At 45.3% G+C, this 22,644-nt stretch overlaps 1 protein-coding gene across 1 annotated transcript in view; it reads left to right on the top strand.

Annotated features, from left to right (window-relative positions):
• LOC138667051 (zinc finger protein 420-like) overlaps positions 1-22,644 on the top strand; it is a 139,066-nt gene that overhangs the window by 19,174 nt on the left and 97,248 nt on the right. The window contains exon 5 of the mRNA XM_069755305.1: positions 10,634-10,724. Within this exon, the coding sequence (XP_069611406.1) occupies positions 10,634-10,724 (91 nt within the window). The remainder of the gene's footprint in view (positions 1-10,633; positions 10,725-22,644) is intronic.

Below are 22,644 nucleotides of genomic sequence, written 5' to 3'. Positions count from 1 at the left end.
CCAATTTCCAGTGGCCCCGGAAAAGCTTCCTCATTAAAAATATAACCATCCCCATCATCCTCCTCGTCCTCCTCCTCCTCTTCGCCCGCTAACTCGTCCTGTACACTGCCCTGGCCAGACAATGGCTGACTGTCATCAAGGCTTTCCTCTTCCTCAGCTGCAGACGCCTGATCCTTTATGTGCGTCAAACTTTGCATCAGCAGACGCATTAGGGGGATGCTCATGCTTATTATGGCGTTGTCTGCACTAACCAGCCGTGTGCATTCCTCAAAACACTGAAGGACTTGACACATGTCTTGAATCTTCGACCACTGCACACCTGACAACTCCATGTCTGCCATCCTACTGCCTGCCCGTGTATGTGTATCCTCCCACAAAAACATAACAGCCCGCCTCTGTTCGCACAGTCTCTGAAGCATGTGCAGTGTTGAGTTCCACCTTGTTGCAACGTCTATGATTAGGCGATGCTGGGGAAGGTTCAAAGAACGCTGATAGGTCTGCATACGGCTGGAGTGTACGGGCGAACGGCGGATATGTGAGCAAAGTCCACGCACTTTGAGGAGCAGGTCGGATAACCCCGGATAACTTTTCAGGAAGCACTGCACCACCAGGTTTAAGGTGTGAGCCAGGCAAGGAATGTGTTTCAGTTGGGAAAGGGAGATGGCAGCCATGAAATTCCTTCCGTTATCACTCACTACCTTGCCTGCCTCAAGATCTACAGTGCCCAGCCACGACTGCGTTTCTTTCTGCAAGAACTCGGACAGAACTTCCGCGGTGTGTCTGTTGTCGCCCAAACACTTCATAGCCAATACAGCCTGCTGACATTTGCCAGTAGCTGCCCCATAATGGGAGACCTGGTGTGCAACAGTGGCAGCTGCGGATGGAGTGGTTGTGCGACTGCGGTCTGTGGACGAGCTCTCGCTTCTGCAGGAGGACGAAGAGGAGGAGGAGGGGGTGCGAACGGCTACAGCCAACTGTTTCCTAGACCGTGGGCTAGGCAGAACTGTCCCAAACTTGCTGTCCCCTGTGGACCCTGCATCCACAACATTCACCCAGTGTGCCGTGATGGACACGTAACGTCCCTGGCCATGCCTACTGGTCCATGCATCTGTTGTCAGGTGCACCTTTGTGCTCACAGATTGCCTGAGTGCATGGACGATGCGCTCTTTAACATGCTGGTGGAGGGCTGGGATGGCTTTTCTGGAAAAAAAGTGTCGACTGGGTAGCTCGTAGCGTGGTACAGCGTAGTCCATCAGGGCTTTGAAAGCTTCGCTTTCAACTAACCGGTAGGGCATCATCTCTAACGAGATTAGTCTAGCTATGTGGGCGTTCAAACCCTGTGTACGCGGATGCGAGGCTAAGTACTTCCTTTTTCTAACCATAGTCTCATGTAGGGTGAGCTGGACTGGAGAGCTGGAGATCGTGGAACTAGCGGGGGTGCCGGTGGACATGGCAGACTGAGAGACGGTGGGAGATGGTATTGTTGCCGCCGGTGCCCTAGATGCAGTGTTTCCTACTACGAAACTGGTGATTCCCTGACCCTGACTGCTTTGGCCTGGCAAAGAAACCTGCACAGATACTGCAGGTGGTGCGGAAAATGGTGGCCCTACACTGCCGGAAGGGATGTTGCGTTGCTGACTAGCTTCATTGGCCGAGGGTGCTACAACCTTAAGGGACGTTTGGTAGTTAGTCCAGGCTTGCAAATGCATGGTGGTTAAATGTCTATGCATGCAACTTGTATTGAGACTTTTCAGATTCTGTCCTCTGCTTAAGGTAGTTGAACATTTTTGACAGATGACTTTGCGCTGATCAATTGGATGTTGTTTAAAAAAATGCCAGACTGCACTCTTTCTAGCATCGGATACCTTTTCAGGCATTGCAGACTGAGCTTTAACCGAATGGCCACGCTGTCCTCCAACAGGTTTTGGCTTTGCAACGCGTTTTGGGCAAGATACGGGCCCGGCAGATGGAACCTGTTGCGATGTTGATGCCTGCTGCGGCCCCTCCTCCTCCGCTTCAGAACTGCTGCCGCCTGCACCCTGTTCCCCCAATGGCTGCCAATCGGGGTCAAGAACTGGGTCATCTATTACCTCTTCTTGTAGCTCGTGTGCAACTTCGTCTGTGTCACCGTGTCGGTCGGTGGTATAGCGTTCGTGATGGGGCAACATAGTCTCATCAGGGTCTGATTCTTGATCATTACCCTGCGAGGGCAATGTTGTGGTCTGAGTCAAAGGACCAGCATAGTAGTCTGGCTGTGGCTGTGCATCAGTGCACTCCATGTCAGATTCAACTTGTAATGGGCATGGACTGTTAACTGCTTCACTTTCTAAGCCAGGGACGGTATGTGTAAAGAGCTCCATTGAGTAACCCGTTGTGTCGCCTGCTGCATTCTTCTCTGTTGTTGTTTTTGCTGAAGAGGACAAGGAAGCGACTTGTCCCTGACCGTGAACATCCACTAACGACGCGCTGCTTTGACATTTACCAGTTTCACGAGAGGAGGCAAAAGAGCTAGAGGCTGAGTCAGCAAGATAAGCCAAAACTTGCTCTTGCTGCTCCGGCTTTAAAAGCGGTTTTCCTACTCCCAGAAAAGGGAGCGTTCGAGGCCTTGTGTAGCCAGACGACGAACCTGGCTCCACATCTCCAGACTTAGGTGCAATATTTTTTTTCCCACGACCAGCTGATGCTCCACCACTACCACTACCCTCATTACCAGCTGACAATGAACGCCCCCGGCCACGACCTCTTCCACCAGACTTCCTCATTGTTTTAAAAACGTAAACAAACTAACGGTATTTGTTGCTGTCAAACAACTTACACGGTGAGCTATAACTTCAGTATGATTTAGCTACCCCTTTACAGGTGAGTGAGACCACAACGAAAATCAGGCACAATGTTACACACTCTGTTGTTGGTGGCAACAAATGAGAGAGATGCCACACACGCAGGACTGTCACTGAAGCACAAATGTAAATATTAATCTCCCACTGATTTGTTTTTTTTTTTTTTTCAGGGAGACTTTAGGAAAAAAAAATAATAGAATAAAATGATTTTTTCAGGAAGAATTTAGAAACCAAATAAAATAAAATGATTTTTTCAGGGAGAATTTAGAAAACAAATAAAACAAAAAAAGGCTTTCTATGGCCCACTGAGTGAGAGATGACGCACACAGGAGTCAGGAGTGGCACACAAGCCCAGAGGCCAATATTTATCTCCCACTGATTGATGTAGTGATTTTTTCAGGTAGATTTTGGAACCCAAATCAAGCTAAAAAAATAATAGGCTTTCTATGGCCCACAATTGGAGAGAGAGAGAGAGAGAGATGGCACACCCAGGAGTCAAGACTGGCACACAAGCAGAAAGGGCAATATTAATCTCCCACTGATTTGTTTTTTTTTTTTTTTTCAGGGAGACTTTAGGAAAAAAAAAAAATAGAATAAAATGATTTTTTCAGGAAGAATTTAGAAACCAAATAAAATAAAATGATTTTTTTCAGGGAGAATTTAGAAAACAAATAAAACAAAAAAAGGCTTTCTATGGCCCACTGAGTGAGAGATGACGCACACAGGAGTCAGGAGTGGCACACAAGCCCAGAGGCCAATATTTATCTCCCACTGATTGATGTAGTGATTTTTTCAGGTAGATTTTGGAACCCAAATCAAGCTAAAAAAATAATAGGCTTTCTATGGCCCACAATTGGAGAGAGAGAGAGAGAGATGGCACACCCAGGAGTCAAGACTGGCACACAAGCAGAAAGGGCAATATTAATCTCCCACTGATTTGTTTTTGTTTTTTTTTCAGGGAGACTTTAGGAAAAAAAAAAAATAGAATAAAATGATTTTTTCAGGAAGAATTTAGAAACCAAATAAAATAAAATGATTTTTTCAGGGAGAATTTAGAAAACAAATAAAACAAAAAAAGGCTTTCTATGGCCCACTGAGTGAGAGATGACGCACACAGGAGTCAGGAGTGGCACACAAGCCCAGAGCCAATATTTATCTCCCACTGATTGATGTAGTGATTTTTTCAGGTAGATTTTGAAACCCAAATCAAGCTAAAAAAATAATAGGCTTTCTATGGCCCACAATTGGAGAGAGAGAGAGAGATGGCACACCCAGGAGTCAAGACTGGCACACAAGCAGAAAGGGCAATATTAATCTCCCACTGATGTTTTTTTTTTTTTTTTTTTCAGGGAGACTTTAGGAAAAAAAAATAATAGAATAAAATGATTTTTTCAGGAAGAATTTAGAAACCAAATAAAATAAAATGATTTTTTCAGGGAGAATTTAGAAAACAAATAAAACAAAAAAAGGCTTTCTATGGCCCACTGAGTGAGAGATGACGCACACAGGAGTCAGGAGTGGCACACAAGCCCAGAGGCCAATATTTATCTCCCACTGATTGATGTAGTGATTTTTTCAGGTAGATTTTGGAACCCAAATCAAGCTAAAAAAAAATAGGCTTTCTATGGCCCACAATTGGAGAGAGAGAGAGAGAGATGGCACACCCAGGAGTCAAGACTGGCACACAAGCAGAAAGGGCAATATTAATCTCCCACTGATTTGTTTTTTTTTGTTTTTTCAGGGAGACTTTAGGAAAAAAAAAATAGAATAAAATGATTTTTTCAGGAAGAATTTAGAAACCAAATAAAATAAAATGATTTTTTCAGGGAGAATTTAGAAAACAAATAAAACAAAAAAAGGCTTTCTATGGCCCACTGAGTGAGAGATGACACACACAGGAGTCAGGAGTGGCACACAAGCCCAGAGGCCAATATTTATCTCCCACTGATTGATTTATTGATTTTTTCAGGTAGAATTTAGAACCCAAATCAACCAAAAACATAAATAGGCTTTCTATGGCCCACTATTTGTGAGAGAGATGGCACGCTCAGGACTGGCACACAAGCCCAGAGGCCAATATTAATCTCCCACTTTTTATTTTTTTTCAGGGAAAATTTATAAACCCAATAAAAAAAAAAAAATAAATAGGCTTTCTATGGCCCACTATCTGAGAGAGAGAGATGGCACGCTTAGGACTGGCACACAAGCCCAAAGGCCAATATTAATCTCCCTTTTTTTTTCAGGGAGAATTTATAAAACCAAAAAAAAAAAAATAAATAGGCTTTCTATGGCCCACTATTTGTGAGAGAGATGGCACGCTCAGGACTGGCACACAAGCCCAGGGGCCAATATTAATCTCCCACTTTTTTTTTTTGTTCCAGGGAAAATTTATAAACCCAATAAAAAAAATAATAAATAGGCTTTCTATGGCCCACTATCTGAGAGAGAGAGATGGCACGCTTAGGACTGGCACACAAGCCCAAAGGCCAATATTAATCTCCCACTGATTGATTTATTGATTTTTTCAGGTAGAATTTAGAACCCAAATAAAGCAAAAAAAAAAAAAGGGCTTTCTATGGCCCACTGAGTGAGTGATGATGCACACAGGAGTCAGGAGTGGCACACAAGCCCTGAGGCCAATATTTTTCTCCCACTGATTGATGTAGTGATTTTTTCAGGTAGATTTTAGAACCCAAATCAAGCAAAAAAATTAATAGGCTTTCTATGGCCCACTATTTGTGAGAGAGATGGCACGCTCAGGACTGGCACACAAGCCCAGAGGCCAATATTAATCTCCCACTCTTTTTTTTTTGTTCCAGGGAAAATTTATAAAGACAATAAAAAAAATAATAAATAGGCTTTCTATGGCCCACTATCTGAGAGAGAGAGATGGCACGCTTAGGACTGGCACACAAGCCCAAAGGCCAATATTAATCTCCCACTGATTGATTTATTGATTTTTTTCAGGTAGATTTTAGAACCCAAATCAAGCAAAAAAATAAATAGGCTTTCTATGGCCCACTGACTGAGAGATGGCACACACAGGAGTCAAGAGTGGCACACAAGCCCTGAGGCCAATATTTTTCTCCCACTGATTGATGTAGTGATTTTTTCAGGTAGATTTTATAACCCAAATCAAGCAAAAAAATAAATAGGCTTTCTATGGCCCACTGAGTGAGAGATGGCACACACAGGGCTGGCACTCTAGCAGAAATGTCAATCTTAATCTCCCACAAAAAAAAAAAAACAGGGAGTGTCAAACAATTACTATCTCCCTGCAGTAATCTCAGCCAGGTATGGCAGGCAGCAATAAGGAGTGGACTGATGCACAAATTAAACAAAAAGTGTGGACAAACAAAAAAGATAGCTGTGCAGAAAGGAAGGAACAAGAGGATTTGTGCTTTGAAAAAAGCAGTTGGTTTGCACAGCGGCGTACACACAGCAATGCAGCTATCAGGGAGCCTTCTAGGGCAGCCCAATGAGCTACAGCGCTGAGGGGAAAAAAAAAAAATGTAGCTTCCACTGTCCCTGCACACCGAAGGTGGTGTTGGGCAGTGGAAATAGCTACAGCACAAGCTGTTTGGTGGTTAATGGACCCTGCCTAACGCTATCCCTGCTTCTGACGAAGCGGCAGCAACCTCTCCCTAAGCTCAGATCAGCAGCAGTAACATGGCGGTCGGCGGAAACGCCCCTTTATAGCCCCTGTGACGCCGCAGACAGCAAGCCAATCACTGCAATGCCCTTCTCTAAGATGGTGGGGACCAGGACCTATGTCATCACGTTGCCCACACTCTGCGTTTACCTTCATTGGCTGAGAAATGGCGCTTTTCGCGTCATTGAAACGCGACTTTGGTGCGAAAGTCGCGTACCGCATGGCCGACCCCGCACAGGGGTCGGATCGGGTTTCATGAAACCCGACTTTGCCAAAAGTCGGCGACTTTTGAAAATGAACGACCCGTTTCGCTCAACCCTACTCTGTAGCACAGGCAATCAGCTCACGCTCGTCCTCCTCATTATCACCCAATCCACGTTGACAACTAGTTCCACCTGCAAAGGCTCCTCTTTAATTGTGATCAGAAAGCGTTTCAGTAGACAGAGAAGCGGGAGGGTTATGCGGATTATGGCATCATCGCTGCTCACTATCTTGGTTGAGTCCTCATACTTTTGTAACACATCTGTGCCCACTTATCAGCTCTTATGTGCGGAGGCTGTCCTGAATACTGATGTGCATGGTGTAGCTGGTATTCAACTACAGCCCTCTGCTGCTCACAAATCTATGTCAACATATGTAACATTGAGTTCCAGCGCATGGTAACATAGCACAGCAGTCGGTGAGCTGCAAGTTACAAACACTGCTGCAGCACTGTGAGGTCAGCGGCAGCTGTAGTCGACTTGAGGAAAAGGCCACACAAGCAGCATGCATTCACAAGTAGCTCAGGCAGATCTGGGTAGGTTTTGAGAAACTGCAGAACCACTAAGTTGAGCATGTGGCCCAGGCATGGTGTGTGTGTGAGGTTGCCAAGCTTCAGAGCCGGCACTGGGTTATGGTAATTGCCACACACGACCATGCCTGCTTGTAGGTTCAGGGGCGAGAGCCACGGAACAGTCTAGTCTGTAAGACCTTTCAGCAACTCCACGGCAGCAGCAATTGTTGCAATTTAGCCGAGGCAGTGCTGCAGTGCTTCTAGCTTGCGACTGATGTTGACATTTGTGAGATTGAGGGTGAGGAAGAGATGCAGGAACTGCTGTAGGTGGTGTGGGGCAACTCTGATTGAACCAGGTCCCGTAATCCTTGGTGTCGGTATCACGTGTTCCTTCACAGGGTCCGACTGTGTCCCTGCTTTTATGTTCACTCAGTGTGCCGTCGGGGTAATGTAGCCACAATCGTTTGTCCAGATGTCCGTGGTTATGTGGACCTTCTCAGTCACAGTGTTGGTCAGGGCATGGCTGATATTATGGGACAAATGCTTGTGTAAGGTGGGGATGGCACACTTGGAGAAATAGTGGAGGCTGGGGACCGAGTATTGAGGGATGGCTGCTGCCATGAGGTTGCGGAAAGGTTCCGTCTTCACAAGCATAAACAGCAACATTTCCAGGGCAAGCAGTCTGGAAATGTGGCTGTTTAGTATTGTAGCCTGTGGGTGGCTGCATATTTACGCTTGTGTTCCAAGGACTAGGGACAACTGAACACTGCGCTGGGACGTGGTTGCTGACGGTGGTTGCAAGTATGCAACAGGTGACGGATGGGAGGCATCTTCGCCAGCACCATGGAAAGTGGACTAATGTGCATGTAGAACAGGGGAAGAGGCAGTGATGTCACCCGCAGACACTGTTTCTGGACCCTGGCTTTTGGCCTTAAGTAGTTGGGTGATTTGCTTGCATGTGCCTAAGCATCCTGGTGGTGGTCAGAATGGTAGTTGTTCTGCCCTGGCCAATTCTAGCATGGCAGATGTTGCAAATAGCTTTTTTTTGGTTAACTGGATTGTCTTTAAAAAAGCGCCAGACTTTTGAGCACCTAAACTTTGGCTTGGCAACTTCATCCGTATTGGTACTCTGGAGAACACTTCACTGCCTTGTGACCCTGGCCACCTGCCTCTTCCTGCATGTTCTCGTGCTGCGGATCCCTTCCCCTGTGCTCTGCTGTCCTCGTTCTGCATGTCACCTTCCCAGGTTGAGTCAGTGACTTCATCATCCACCACCTTGTCTTCCACTTCGGCACGCTGGTTCTCCTCTTTACTTACTGACGTAACACCATTGTTGGCATTTGTTTCTCATCATAATCCACCTCTTACAACAGTTAATGCATTTTCCCACCAATGCCTTCTTGTGAGCGTGGCTGCTCAAATATTTGGTCATCGCTACATGCAACCTCCTCATGTCCTGCTTGAAACTGGCAGGTTGAGAGGCCAGAAACTGTAAATAGAAATGTGAACAGCTCTTTGGAGTGTCCAAGTGTGAGATCACTTGTCTCCGGGCACTCTGCATGGTGGGAGGTAGGAGGATCAGGGTGGAGATTATGTGGTCCATAATCACTGTTACTGAGACTGGACCATGTGGAAGACAGGGTGGTGCTGGCAAATTGACTGGAAGCATTATCTGCTATCCATCCAGCAACCTTTTCACACTTTTCTGGCTTCAGGAATGATGTCCACGCCCCCCTACAAAGTGGAACAGGAAGCTAGAACAACATGATGTGTGTGTTTATTGTGCTACCGTGCCCATCACAGTTTCACCTTGCCCACATCCTCTACCTCTGAGCTCCCCATCAGAATCACGTCCATGGGGAGTCCCTTACCATGTGTGTTGCCCATTTTAGATTATGAAAAATATATCCCTGTTGAGAAAACATTGCAGACAGTATTACAATGCCAGCAAAATGTGCCCACTTCAGATAGACGTATAAGACTGCAGTATCAATATAGCAATGCTGTTAAGATCCAACCAAGTCTGGCTGTATGCTTTTGATGCACAACTTCTGCAATAAAAATGCTGTATAATATTTTCTTGCTCAGAACAATTTGCAGGATTAAGAGCAAAAAGGAATATCATTAGCCCTGAGAAGGAGTTTTGATATGAGTTGCAGGCTGCAGCATAAAGGACGTGTAATTCACCCTATCCTGTCCTACCAAACAAGGGCTGATGTACTAAAGGGAACCTGTCACCAGGAATAACACTGTTAACCTGCAGATTTGGGGTTAATCTGCAGGCTAACAGTGTTATGTTGCAGTCTGGCGCCTGCATACAGCCAAATGCAGTGGAAAGAAAATGATCTTTATTCTCCCCACCAGCATTTCGGTAATCAGTCATGGAAGTGGGAACGCCACGGATTCAATAATGTAGGTGGGGGCGCCACGGGTTGACTATACAGAGTGGCCACTGTAGCTGCGCCCCCGGCCCTAACTGACACTGGCTCTACATTGCACCTCAGCTGCCAGTCAGGGATGGGTGCGCGGTTACAGCGGCCGCTCCGTATACTCAGAGCGTTTCTGAACTCGCGGCACCCCCTCCTCCATGACTGAATACCAAATGCTGGTGGGTAGAATAAAGATTATTTTCTATCCGCTGCATCACCTTTGGTGGACAGGATTTTTACAAATACTAGACCAGTTTGATTGGCATGAAGGATTCCAGCTGACTACAATCGAAGTCAAGAGCCTGTACACCCACATCACACAGGATGCCAGTGTACAGGCAGTAAGGCATCGATTGCAGTACAAAATATCAAGGGTGAACTACTGAACTTTATATGTACACTGTTTTCATAACTTCTTTCAGTTTGCTGAATACTGGTATACCCAGGCAGCTGGTACCGCAATGGGTACGCCAGTGGACCCAACTTTGAAGATATATTTGTGGGGTATTTTGAAACTTGACCATATGACCTTAGATTAAAAAAGCACAAAATAATGTGTCAATGGTGAGTGGCACCCATTTTTTTTATACACTCGTAATTTTTGAAGATTGTATTGCTGCACAATTGAGCAACCACCACATCTGGCATTCTCTTCTAACCAGCATTGCGTACTGTAGTGGTATATACTTGCATCAAATCCAGTCTCCTGATATTTTAAAATGTACTAAAGCTGATCATAGACACTAGATGTCTGGATTTTCTCACAATTTTACTGTTATGTAGACTGCTGGTTAGAATTAGGACCCAACAGGTTGAATTTATACAGGAGACCTGTTGCTATCATGTAATTTTTGGTTTCTATGTTACTTTATGATTTCTGTTCCAAGTTATTCCGCATGATGCCTACATCTGTCTTTGACTTTAACAATTTTTGTTCTAGGGTAAAGATCTGACCCATATTAATACTACAGAGACATATGTGAGGGGTGATGAGCGTTATAAAGAGGAGATTCCTACAGGTAACCGCACAGGTGAGTAGTGGCCTCAGTCTCATATTCTACTAAGTCAGTGGCTGTAGGATTTCTTTATGTATTGAATATTTTTAGTGTTATGCATAGCTTTTCTTGTGGATTTTACTCTTAAAGATTTAGTGTCAAAATGTTTTTTTTATTTTTAAACACTATTTTTTGCCATAATCACGTCTCGGTTGATGCAGAGTTTCATACTTGTGGATTGTGGACCCACTGCTCCACGGGCCGGGCTTACCCTGGAGGAGCATGGCTAAGGGGTTACCTGATTTTTGCTAGAGCTCCTGATGGTGAAGTTACGCTTGAGCAACTGGTAGCCGCCAGATATCACACCATGGTCAGTCCCTGGTACTATGGCAGCGAACCCCAAGGGTCCGAATCACAGTCATGGACTCTTGAGTCCAAGACAGGATGGACCCTGATGCTACTTCAAGTATCGAGGGAGCGGTTGCAGATTTACGTACCGCCTGAGAGGTTTTTGTTACAGCCGGAGGGGTTTTAGGTTTAGTTACTGCCACAGTGGTTTTAGGTTCAGGTACCACCAGAGGGGTTTCAGGTTTAAGTACCGCCTCAGCGGTTACAGGACAGATTCAGCAATAAGTTGGATGGGTTCAACAACAGGGTCAGGTTCTAACAGGACATATTCAGAAATGGGTTCAGACTAGGTAGCTTCAGGGATCAGGTTCAGGCAAAACAGCAATAGGTTCAGGTTCAGACTAGATCCGGTTCAGGAATAGTTTCAGAGACCTGGCAGCAAACTAGCAAGTACAAACTCAAACTAAACACTAAAGAGGATGTTATATTGGCATCTCCTTACAGAGAAGGATGCCATAAGTATTAGATGCCTCCCAGCTGTTGGCTTGGGACTAATCCAGAGTGCTTGCACTGCCCCTTTAAGAAGCGTGGAGCGCTCCGTGCTTCTCAAGGGTTCAGTGTGCACAGTAAGCATTGAACGAGAGACCTGCACGTCATGTTTAGACCCTGTAAGATTGTAGTAGCATCGTAAGCAGTGACGAGGCAGTGACCCACAAAGTTCCAATACAAAAAAAGTCTCTTTAATGTGTTTCCTCACAGCATTAAAGTCCATTTCACACAAATGCATATAACTTCAGTGTATATTATCAGTGATCAGTTTACACCAGTTCATAGCAATACATATCACATGGCTTTAGATTTTCGGTCCCTAAACAGGCCAGACTTCACTTGTCCAGTTTCCCTGGGTGACCGCACGCCATATTACAGTCTCCATATACACAGCCTCATATGTTGCAGACACTACACACACCAGCCCTCCTCGGACTAGTTCTCATGGGTGTCCTGCATCGCTGTATCAGTCTCTTACAGTCTCTTTACTCACAAAGTTGTACACAGTCCAAGATATCCTCCGGATAGCAGCCGGGCACCATATCCACCTGTTTGCAATCGTTACACATGCTAGTCCTCTTTCGGGCACAGGACATCCACCTCCGGGCACATAACTGTCCACATCCGACGCCTTCGGGCACAGGACATCCACCTCTGCGCACAGGACTGCGCATCTGAGACCAGTACCATGGACGACTTGCATCACTGTATACGCACAGCAGCACACACCAGACTGACACTGACCTGCACCTCACACACCTGACACCTGACACACCCATACCTCTTACTGCAGAGCTTTTAAACATACACAAATCTGTGGCCTTCAGCCACATGGAAAACCCGGATTGGAAATCCGTGACTCCCATGCACAGCTATGAACTTCATCCCTCTGCATGCACATTCTGGGGAGCACAAACAGCGCCCCTAGCTGTAACAGAGGCCACAGCCTCAAAACCCTGTAAGAAGGATGTGTGGTGGTGAGTATGTCCACATCCATGCCGGGAGCATGGAGAGGGACCTTGCAGGGATGCCGGCATTGGTGTTACACAGAGGAGATACTTCTGTATTCAAAGTCCTGTCCATCACAGAACATTGTGCTCAGTGGATGCCTTTAAAAATACTTTTTAAGACAGTTAGTGACAGAAACAGAATGATATATAAAAAAATTGAGGACAGGGCGCTGCTGATAATGAACATCCAAAGAATAAAAGACAATAAGACATTGTCTACACATTACGATACTGAAATAGCATCTTCATCAGGCTAAATACCAGTTCAGTATCAAAACACATAGCCTGAATCAATCAATAAAAGAACCTTAGAAAGGAATTCCAGCATCCAAATATTCATAAAACCTCACTTTATTGTAGAAAATACACACAGACCATGTGTATGCCACCAGATTTGTACAGATTTCAAAATAATCCCAAAATTTCATCAGCTAAGTACAGAATATTTGCAGCCAGAACCATCAGAATAGGTATATAGAACAGTTAGAATAGCTAGATGTCCTGTTCATATATAATGTCACAAGCCCCCCTATATATAATAAACTTGCACCCTTTAGTGCTTTTCATGTTACACTAAAAGGTGTTTAGTCTTATTCAACCTATTAAATAAATAATTTTAAAAAAATTACATGGGATCCCCCTATTTTTTGATAACCAGCAAAGGTAAAGCAGATAGCTATGAGATTATATTATCACATTGGGAAATACCCTGGTTACTGTGCCTTAACCAGCCTAAAAATACCAGCATGCAGCCACCGCAAAATTGGCGCATCAAATGAGACGCACTAATTCTTTTGCTCTGCCTGGCTTTTTTCGATTGCCCTGTCACGGTGGCAATTGGAGTAATGGTAGTTGGGGTTGATGTCAGCTGTGATCTGTCAAAAATTACAGCTGCCATCAAGCCCTGGGGTTAGTAACAGAACCCAATTGCAAACAAATTATTGGAAAAGAAAAACACACAGAAAGTAAATCTTTAATTGAATAAAGAATCCCCACACTATCTCTCAATCACCAATTTATTGAAAAATAAAAACTAAAAAAAAATCCTTTACTGGTCCGCCATATTCCAACGAATGCAATGAAATGGATATCTGAAAAACATAAAAAGACAGAAATAGAAACAAGAGACAGTCCTTTGTTCATCAATTTATTACCAAAATTGTTCCCAAGAAGGTCTGCCGTTCTTCGAATCTTGCTCCACAACTGTGAATAGTAGTAAAGTCACCCCTATTCATAGGTGCTGGGTAGTGATGACAATGCTCAGCAGAGCCACAGGAGCAAGTGACACTTATGAGCATTGTCTTTAGTACACAGCACCTGTGAATAGTTGTATTTTACTGATATTCACAGTCGCCGGAGCCAGTTTCGGGTAGCATGAACTACGACGGAGGAGCTTCATAGAGACATTTTTGGTAATAAATAGGTGAATGAGGGACTGTGTAGGGGAGGCTTTGTTTGTAATAAAATAATAAAAAGCACACAGTAATTTTCTGTGTGTTTTCGTTTTTGATTACTGGGTTAGTAATGGGGGTGTCTGATAGACGCCTCTTCATTACTAACCCCAGGGCTTAACCCATTTCCGACATCGGGCGTACATTTACGCCTATGTTGAACACCTTCCCTTTCATGTGGGCTCTGGTGGAGAGCCCACATCTTTCCCTGCACATGTCAACTGTTTGAACAGCTGACATGTGCCTGGAACAGCCGCGGTTGGTATCGCGATCCACCCACGGCTATTAACCCATTAAAGGCCGCTGTCAAACTCTGAGAGCAGCATTTAATGCACGCTTCCGCCCATCAGTGACCTCAGCACGTGATCACCGGTCACGGATAGGTTGTCATGACAACCAGAGGTCTCCTGGAGACCTCTGTGGTTGTCACTGCCAGATTACTATGAGCGCCGCCCTGTGGTCGGCGCTCATAGCAAGTTAGCAATTCTGCTGCATACAGGTCATCTGATCATCACCTATATGTAGCAGAGCCGATCAGGTTATGGCAGCTTCTAGTCTCCCATGGAGACTATTGAAGCATGTCAAAAGTAAAAAAAAAAAAAATGTTTTAAAAAATATATAAAAATATGAAAGTTCAAAAAAATCAAACCTACATATATTTGGTATCACCGCGTTCAGAATCACCCAATCTATGAATAAAGAACAAGGATTAACCTGATTGCTAAACAGCGTAGCGAGAAAAAAGTCAAAACGCCAAACCAAATTTTTTTGGGTCGCCATGAGATTGCATTAAAATGCAGTAACGGGCGATCAAAAGATTGTATCTGCACCAAAATGGTATAATTAAAAATGTCAGCTCGGCACGCAAAAAATAAGCCCTCACCCAACCTGAGATTACAAAAAATGGAGATGCTACGGATATCGGAAAATGGTGCAAATTGTGTTTTTTTTAACAAAGTTTGGAAATTTTTTTCACCACTTAGATAAAAAAGAATCTAGACATTTTTGGTATCTATGAACTCATAATGACCTGGAAAATCACAGTGGCAGGTCAGTTTTAGCATTTAGTGAACATGGTGGAAAAAAAAACCCCAAACAAGTGTGGGATTGCACTTTTTTTTGCAATATCACCGCACTTGAAATTTTTTTTCCCCGTTTTCGAGTACACGACATGGTAAAACCAATGGTGTCGTTAAAAAGTACAACCCGTCCCACAAAAAACAAGCCCTCACATAGCTATTTTGACCCCCCAAAAAATTATGGCTCTGGGAAGAAGGGGAGCAAAATATGACAAACCAAAAATACGTCTGGTCGTTAAGGGGTTAATGGTAGATGTGATCTACCATAAACCCAACCGATACCACACCAGGGCAAGTGGGAAGAGCTGGGGCAAAGCACCAGAATTGGCACATCTAATGTGCCAATTCTGATGTGGCTGTGGTCTGTTTTTTTTAGGCTCAGAAAGGGCAAATAACCTGGGACCTTCCCAGCCTAAAAATATCAGCAGCCAGTTGTCTGCTTTACCTTTGCTGATTATCAAATAAAATTATTTATTTAATATTTTAAATAAGGCTAAACACTCTTTAGTTCCACATGAAAGGTACTGAAGGGTGCTAATTCATTATACAGTGGGGCAAAAAAGTATTTAGTCAGTCAGCAATAGTGCAAGTTCCACCACTTAAAAAGATGAGAGGTGTCTGTAATTTACATCATAGGTAGACCTCAACTATGGGAGACAAACTGAGAAAAAAAAATCCAGAAAATCACATTGTCTGTTTTTTTAGCATTTTTTTTGCATATTATGGTGGAAAATAAGTATTTGGTCAGAAACAAACAATCAAGATTTCTGGCTCTCACAGACCTGTAACTTCTTCTTTAAGAGTCTCCTCTTTCCTCCACTCATTACCTGTAGTAATGGCACCTGTTTAAACTTGTTATCAGTATAAAAAGACACCTGTGCACACCCTCAAACAGTCTGACTCCAAACTCCACTATGGTGAAGACCAAAGAGCTGTCAAAGGACACCAGAAACAAAATTGTAGCCCTGCACCAGGCTGGGAAGACTGAATCTGCAATAGCCAACCAGCTTGGAGTGAAGAAATCAACAGTGGGAGCAATAATTAGAAAATGGAAGACATACAAGACCACTGATAATCTCCCTCGATCTGGGGCTCCACGCAAAATCCCACCCCGTGGGGTCAGAATGATCACAAGAACGGTGAGCAAAAATCCCAGAACCACGCGGGGGGACCTAGTGAATGAACTGCAGAGAGATGGGACCAATGTAACAAGGCCTACCATAAGTAACACACTACGCCACCATGGACTCAGATCCTGCAGTGCCAGACGTGTCCCACTGCTTAAGCCAGTACATGTCCGGGCCCGTCTGAAGTTTGCTAGAGAGCATTTGGATGATCCAGAGGAGTTTTGGGAGAATGTCCTATGGTCTGATGAAACCAAACTGGAACTGTTTGGTAGAAACACAACTTGACGTGTTTGGAGGAAAAAGAATACTGAGTTGCATCCATCAAACACCATACCTACTGTAAAGCATGGTGGTGGAAACATCATGCTTTGGGGCTGTTTCTCTGCAAAAGGGCCAGGACGACTGATCCGGGTACATGAAAGAATGAATGGGGCCATGTATCGTGAGATTTTGAGTGCAAACCTTCTTCCATCAGCAAGGGCATTGAAGATGAAACGTGGCTGGGTCTTTCAACATGACAATGATCCAAAGCACACCACCAGGGCAACGAAGGAGTGGCTTCGTAAGAAGCATTTCAAGGTCCTGGAGTGGCCTAGCCAGTCTCCAGATCTCAACCCTATAGAAAACCTTTGGAGGGAGTTGAAAGTCTGTGTTGCCAAGCGAAAAGCCAAAAACATCACTGCTCTAGAGGAGATCTGCATGGAGGAATGGGCCAACATACCAACAACAGTGTGTGGCAACCTTGTGAAGACTTACAGAAAACGTTTGACCTCTGTCATTGCCAACAAAGGATATATTACAAAGTATTGAGATGAAATTTTGTTTCTGACCAAATACTTATTTTCCACCATAATATGCAAATAAAATGTTAAAAAAACAGACAATGTGATTTTCTGGATTTTTTTTTTCTCAGTTTGTCTCCCATAGTTGTGGTCTACCTATGATGTAAATTACAGACGCCTCTCATCTTTTTAAGTGGTGGAACTTGCACTATTGCTGACTGACTAAATACTTTTTTGCCCCACTGTATATAGGGGGCTTGTGACATTAAATATCTACACAACATCTATCCTATTTATTCAATATATCTATCTGTATGTAAGATAGATATATATCTATCTTATCTGTATATAAGATTGCTTTATTACTTTTGCAAGCTAGCTTTAAATTGCATAGAGACTTACAGTATCTAAAAGATGTTAAAAACGCATTGCATACGGATGCTCGGTGAGGAAAAAATGGCACACTCGCATGAAATAAGTTGAACCATATGAATTCCACTCATACAATTTTTCAGGAGCAACATCGGAGCTTTTTTTTAACATGCTAATCTGAGCGAGCCCTAATCTAGTATTTTAGAAGATAAAATAAAGATGCAAAATGATTACAATAAGCTTGGACATAGTTTGTTCAATTCTAACAACCTGTACAATATAATGAGCACATTATTTATGGTGATACATACTGCAAATGATGTGATAATAATGGTTCAATTGCAGTTTTGAATAACACCATACGTTTTATCATGTGATGTACTGGAAAGCGGGAAAAAAATCCAAGTGTGGCAAAATAGTAAAAAGAATGCAATTCTTCAGTAGTTTGTTTTTTTATTTACAGCGTTCCTCTGTGTTTGATAATTCTCCTTCTTCACGATTTTGTCCCTATACCGACCTACTGGTTTTGACTAGACTACCTGACCATTCTCTTACCTCTACTTCCCTCCTCCAGGCAGCAGCTGTCCCATGCAACAAATCCAGAGGTTGGACGTTTTAAGACTAGTTCCTTGTAAAAAGAATGAAGGCTGTGGTTCCTCTGGAATCTAGGCACAGGCCACTCTGTGTGGCAAAATCTGTCGGATGTAGCTTTTTTGAGCCTGCTACCTCTGATACATGTATAATGGGCCATTTGTATCCCCGCCATGCAGTGGTGGATAAGATGTCAGATCTGGCCAAGTTAGTCCACTATCTTGCAGTATGGTTTCCACATCATGAAACCAGTCAGGTCTAAATCCCTGTAGCATGCTTCTTGATATTCTTTTAAGCCAAGGTTAACCTCACTGACTGATTTTTCAGGTGATTGTAGAAATTTTCTTTCCTTTAGGGAAGCTTATCACCTGTATCTAAAGCTCTGCCCACAAATTGTCTGGTTCTGAGAGCTAACTTGTGGGATTCATCATTTTCCTGTTGCAGTGTGACCCCCCTTTCCCGTAAGGCTTGAGCCTTCCCCTCCATTTTTCTCCTTGAAAACCAATCAGCGGTCATGATCTTGGACAAACCTTACTTAAATAAATATAACAGGTGTAGCGTGGCTAAAGGGTGTCTAATCGATGGGAGATATGTCCCTTATAGATGGCTTGCTACTGTGATGTAACCATAGCTACCTATATGTGTTTCAGGACCTGTGGTGATGTCACAACCACATGTCTGGTCATGTGATGGGTTCTGAGTGTGGTTAGACATATAAAAGAAAGCCTAATGCTTAACACAGGGAGATATGTGTGGAGGTGAAACCCTCCTGAGTGTGTTACGGCTTCAGGACTGAGCCGGATGAACTGGACCCTTGTTTTTCTTTGCCTGACCCAAAGGCTATTTGCTTTCTGTTGTTTTGTCATATGGTTTATGGAGCAATAAACCCAGTGAACTTTAAAGGAACCTGCCTCCTGAGTGTCAGCCGTCGCAGCTGAGTGAGTGGAACCCCTACAATTGGTGGTAGACATGCGAGCAGCGTTCCCAGCGGAGAAGTGAGTTTATTTTTTGAATGTCCTGGGTCAAGGCTGTTGCAAGCCAGCAAGCATTGCCGGAGAAAATGGAGGACTTGCTGAAACACTTGGTCCAGCAGGAGCAAAGGCAGCAAGAGACCAACAGGCTGTTGATGCAGCAGGTACAACAGAGCCAGCAGCAGATGCAGCTTCTGGCAACCGCCATCCAGGGCAAGGCGAGCGCCCCAACCCCAGGTTTGGCTGATGACACCCACGTCCGAAAGACGGTAAGACGCGCATTGCAGAAAATGACTCCCGGGGATGATGTTGAGGCCTTCCTGACGGTGTTTGAGAGGGTCGCTGAGAGGGAAAAACTTCCGCCAGAGCAGTGGGCAGAGGTACTTGCGCCATACCTGACAGGAGTACCCCAGAAGGCGTACTATGATTTGACCTTGCAGGATGCCAAAGAGTATCACAAATTGAAAGCCGAGATTCTCGCACGTTTGGGGGTGACACTGTCTGTCAGGGCACAGCGAGTTCACTCCTGGGGCTATCACCGGGACAAACCACCTCGTTCCCAAATGTTTGATCTGTTGCACCTGGTCCAGAAATGGCTGCAGCCAGAGTCATCTACGCCTGCTCAAATGGTAGAACGGGTGATGATGGATCGGTTTGTCCATTCCCTCCCGAGGCCTATACAGACTTGGGTTGCCCAGGGTGATCCCCAGAATGCCGACGAGCTGATCGGACTGGTTGAGAGATACCAAGGGTTGGAAGGCTCCTTCAGGAGGCAGCCCATGCCATACTGGGGGTCCCAGAAGGAAGCTGAGCCCCAAAAAGGGGTGGCGCGTCCAAGGTCACCAAGGGCGGGGGAGGTGGTGCCCAAGGTCCCTACGGGTGATATTGTTTGTTGGAGGTGCCACAAGCCAGGACATATAGCTGCCCGATGTTCCCAGACCACTGAGCAGATGGACTGTAGCATGGGACGCCGTTGTTCATACTATGCGTATCCAGCCTGCAGTGTGAACTCTCCGCCCAACGAGGGACCTCAAGCGTGTCCCGTAAAGGTGAACGGTCGAGCAGTAACGGCACTGTTAGACTCGGGGAGCCTAGTGACCCTGGTGAGGGCCACTTTTCCTCTCCACCTGCTCCCGGGAAAGAAGGTCGGAGTGCGGTGCATACATGGTGATGCAAAGGACTACCCTGTGGCCAGTGTGAACATTGAAACGACATGTGGCACGGAGTCCCACATAGTCGGCGTCGTTCAGGACTTGTTGCACCCTATAATTATTGGCCGGGATTTCTGTTTGTTTTGGGATTTTTGGGGGAAAGGTTCTGAGCTCCCTAGCAAGAGTAGGGAACCAGTGAACCCTGGAAGGGTGGTGCCACCCCCAGAGTCAGACAGGTTTCCTTTTTGTGTCCTGGCTGGAGATGAGGAGGAAGTGTCCCCTGCATCTGACATTCTGGAGTTAGAGGTATCCGGTGAAAATTTTGGGACTGCCCAACATAGGGACCCCACTCTGAGGGAAGCCTTTAATAATGTCACAGTTATTGACGGGGTGGTACAGGAGCCGGGGGCAGACACAAGATTTCCCCATTTTCTAATGAGCAGGGAGTTGTTGTACCGGGTCACGAAAATAAGGGAGGAGTTGGTAGAGCAGTTGGTAGTGCCGGGTCCATATACACGGAAGGTGTTGGACATGGCCCATTCACACATCTTGGGTGGACACCTAGGGGTGGAAAAAACGCAGGAACGGGTTGTGCAGAGGTTCTATTGGCCTGGGTGCCACCGGGAAATAGTGAACTATTGCAGGTCCTGCCCTACATGTCAGCTAACTGCTCCCACTCCTCATTTCCGAAACCCCCTTGTGTCACTGCCCATTATTGAGGTGCCATTCGAGAGAATTGCCATGGACTTGGTCGGTCCCTTAGTTAAATCAGCCCGGGGCCATCAGTATATATTAGTCATCCTGGACTATGCCACACGCTATCCTGAGGCAATTCCCTTGAGAAATTCTTCTTCAAAGAGTATAGCTCGCGAGTTGGTCCATGTCTTTTCCCGGACAGGTCTGCCGAAGGAGATCCTGACTGACCAGGGGACACCTTTCATGAGCAAGGTGATGAGGGAACTATGCAAAGCCCTGAAAATCTCCCAGTTGAGGACCTCGGTGTACCATCCCCAGTCAGATGGCCTTGTTGAGAGATTTAACAAGACACTGAAGAGCATGCTGAGAAAAGCTATAGAGAAAGACGGTAGAGACTGGGATTGTCTCTTACCCTATTTGATGTTTTCCATTCATGAAGTTCCACAGGCCTCCACAGGTTTCTCACCGTTTGAGCTTCTGTATGGCCGACATCCACGAGGACTCCTGGATATAGCCAAGGAAACCTGGGAAGCCGAAGTCACGCCCCACAGAAGCGTCATTGAGCATGTGGCCCTGATGCAGCAGAGGATTGCAAAGGTGATGCCTATCGTGAAAGAACACCTTCTCCAAGCACAAGAAGCTCAGGCCAGGGTCTACAACCGGTCTGCAAGAGTGAGGCAATTCAATCCGGGAGACCGAGTTCTTGTGTTAGTTCCGACAGTGGAAAGCAAGTTCTTGGCCAAATGGCAAGGGCCATATGAGGTTGTCGAGAAACTTGGTGAAGTAAACTATAAAATTCACCAACCAGGAAGACGGAAACCATTCCAAGTATACCATGTCAACCTTATCAAGCCGTGGCAAGATAGAGAGCCGACAGTAACTCCATCGTTGTTAAGCAACCCAGAAGATGAGGTTGGAGCGGTTACTATAGCGGAGACGCTATCGGAGTCCCAGAAACAGCAATGCCGGGAGTTACTCCAGAAAAACAGGGACCTGTTTTCCGAGTTGCCGGGGTACACGAAGGTCATAGAGCATGAGGTCCTGACAGAGCCCCATGTGCGCGTGAACGTGAAGCCCTATAGAATTCCTGAGGCCCGTCGAGAAATAGTCTCCAAGGAAGTGGAGCGTATGTTGAAGCTTGGAGTCATTGAGGAATCCAAGAGCGGTTGGTCGAGCCCAATTGTCCTGGTCCCAAAACCTGATGGGGAGTGGAGATTTTGCAACGACTATAGGAAGTTGAATGAGGTCTCTAAGTTCGACGCATATCCCATGCCCCGCGTTGATGAGCTCATCGAAAGGCTTGGGCCCGCCAGGTACATAACCACCTTGGATTTGACGAAGGGGTATTGGCAGATCCCCATGGCACAGGAAGCCAAGGAGAAGACGGCGTTTTCTACACCAGATGGGTGCTTCCAGTATGTCCGGATGCCATTTGGCCTACAGGGAGCTCCGGCCACCTTCCAAAGGGCTATGGATAGAGTCCTTGCACCCCACAAGGCATACGCTGCTGCGTACCTAGATGATATCGTCATCTTTAGCCCGGACTGGGAGAGTCATCTGGAGAAAGTCCAAGCGGTGTTTGATGCTATAAGAGAGGCCGGATTTACAATAAACCCGAAGAAGTGTGCATTGGGTAAAGAAGAAGCTAAGTACCTTGGATACATAGTGGGTCATGGAGAAATAAAACCCCAAATCAGTAAAGTGGAGGCAATTCAAACATGGCCAAAACCAGTTTCCAAGAAGCAAGTTAAAGCCTTCCTGGGAATCGTGGGATATTACAGGAGGTTCATCCCAAACTTCGCCACAATGGCGGCGCCTCTGACTGACCT

Source organism: Ranitomeya imitator, chromosome 2, assembly GCF_032444005.1.
Source record: "Ranitomeya imitator isolate aRanImi1 chromosome 2, aRanImi1.pri, whole genome shotgun sequence".
Lineage (NCBI taxonomy): Eukaryota > Metazoa > Chordata > Amphibia > Anura > Dendrobatidae > Ranitomeya > Ranitomeya imitator.
This window is presented reverse-complemented; position numbering and strand designations above follow the sequence as displayed.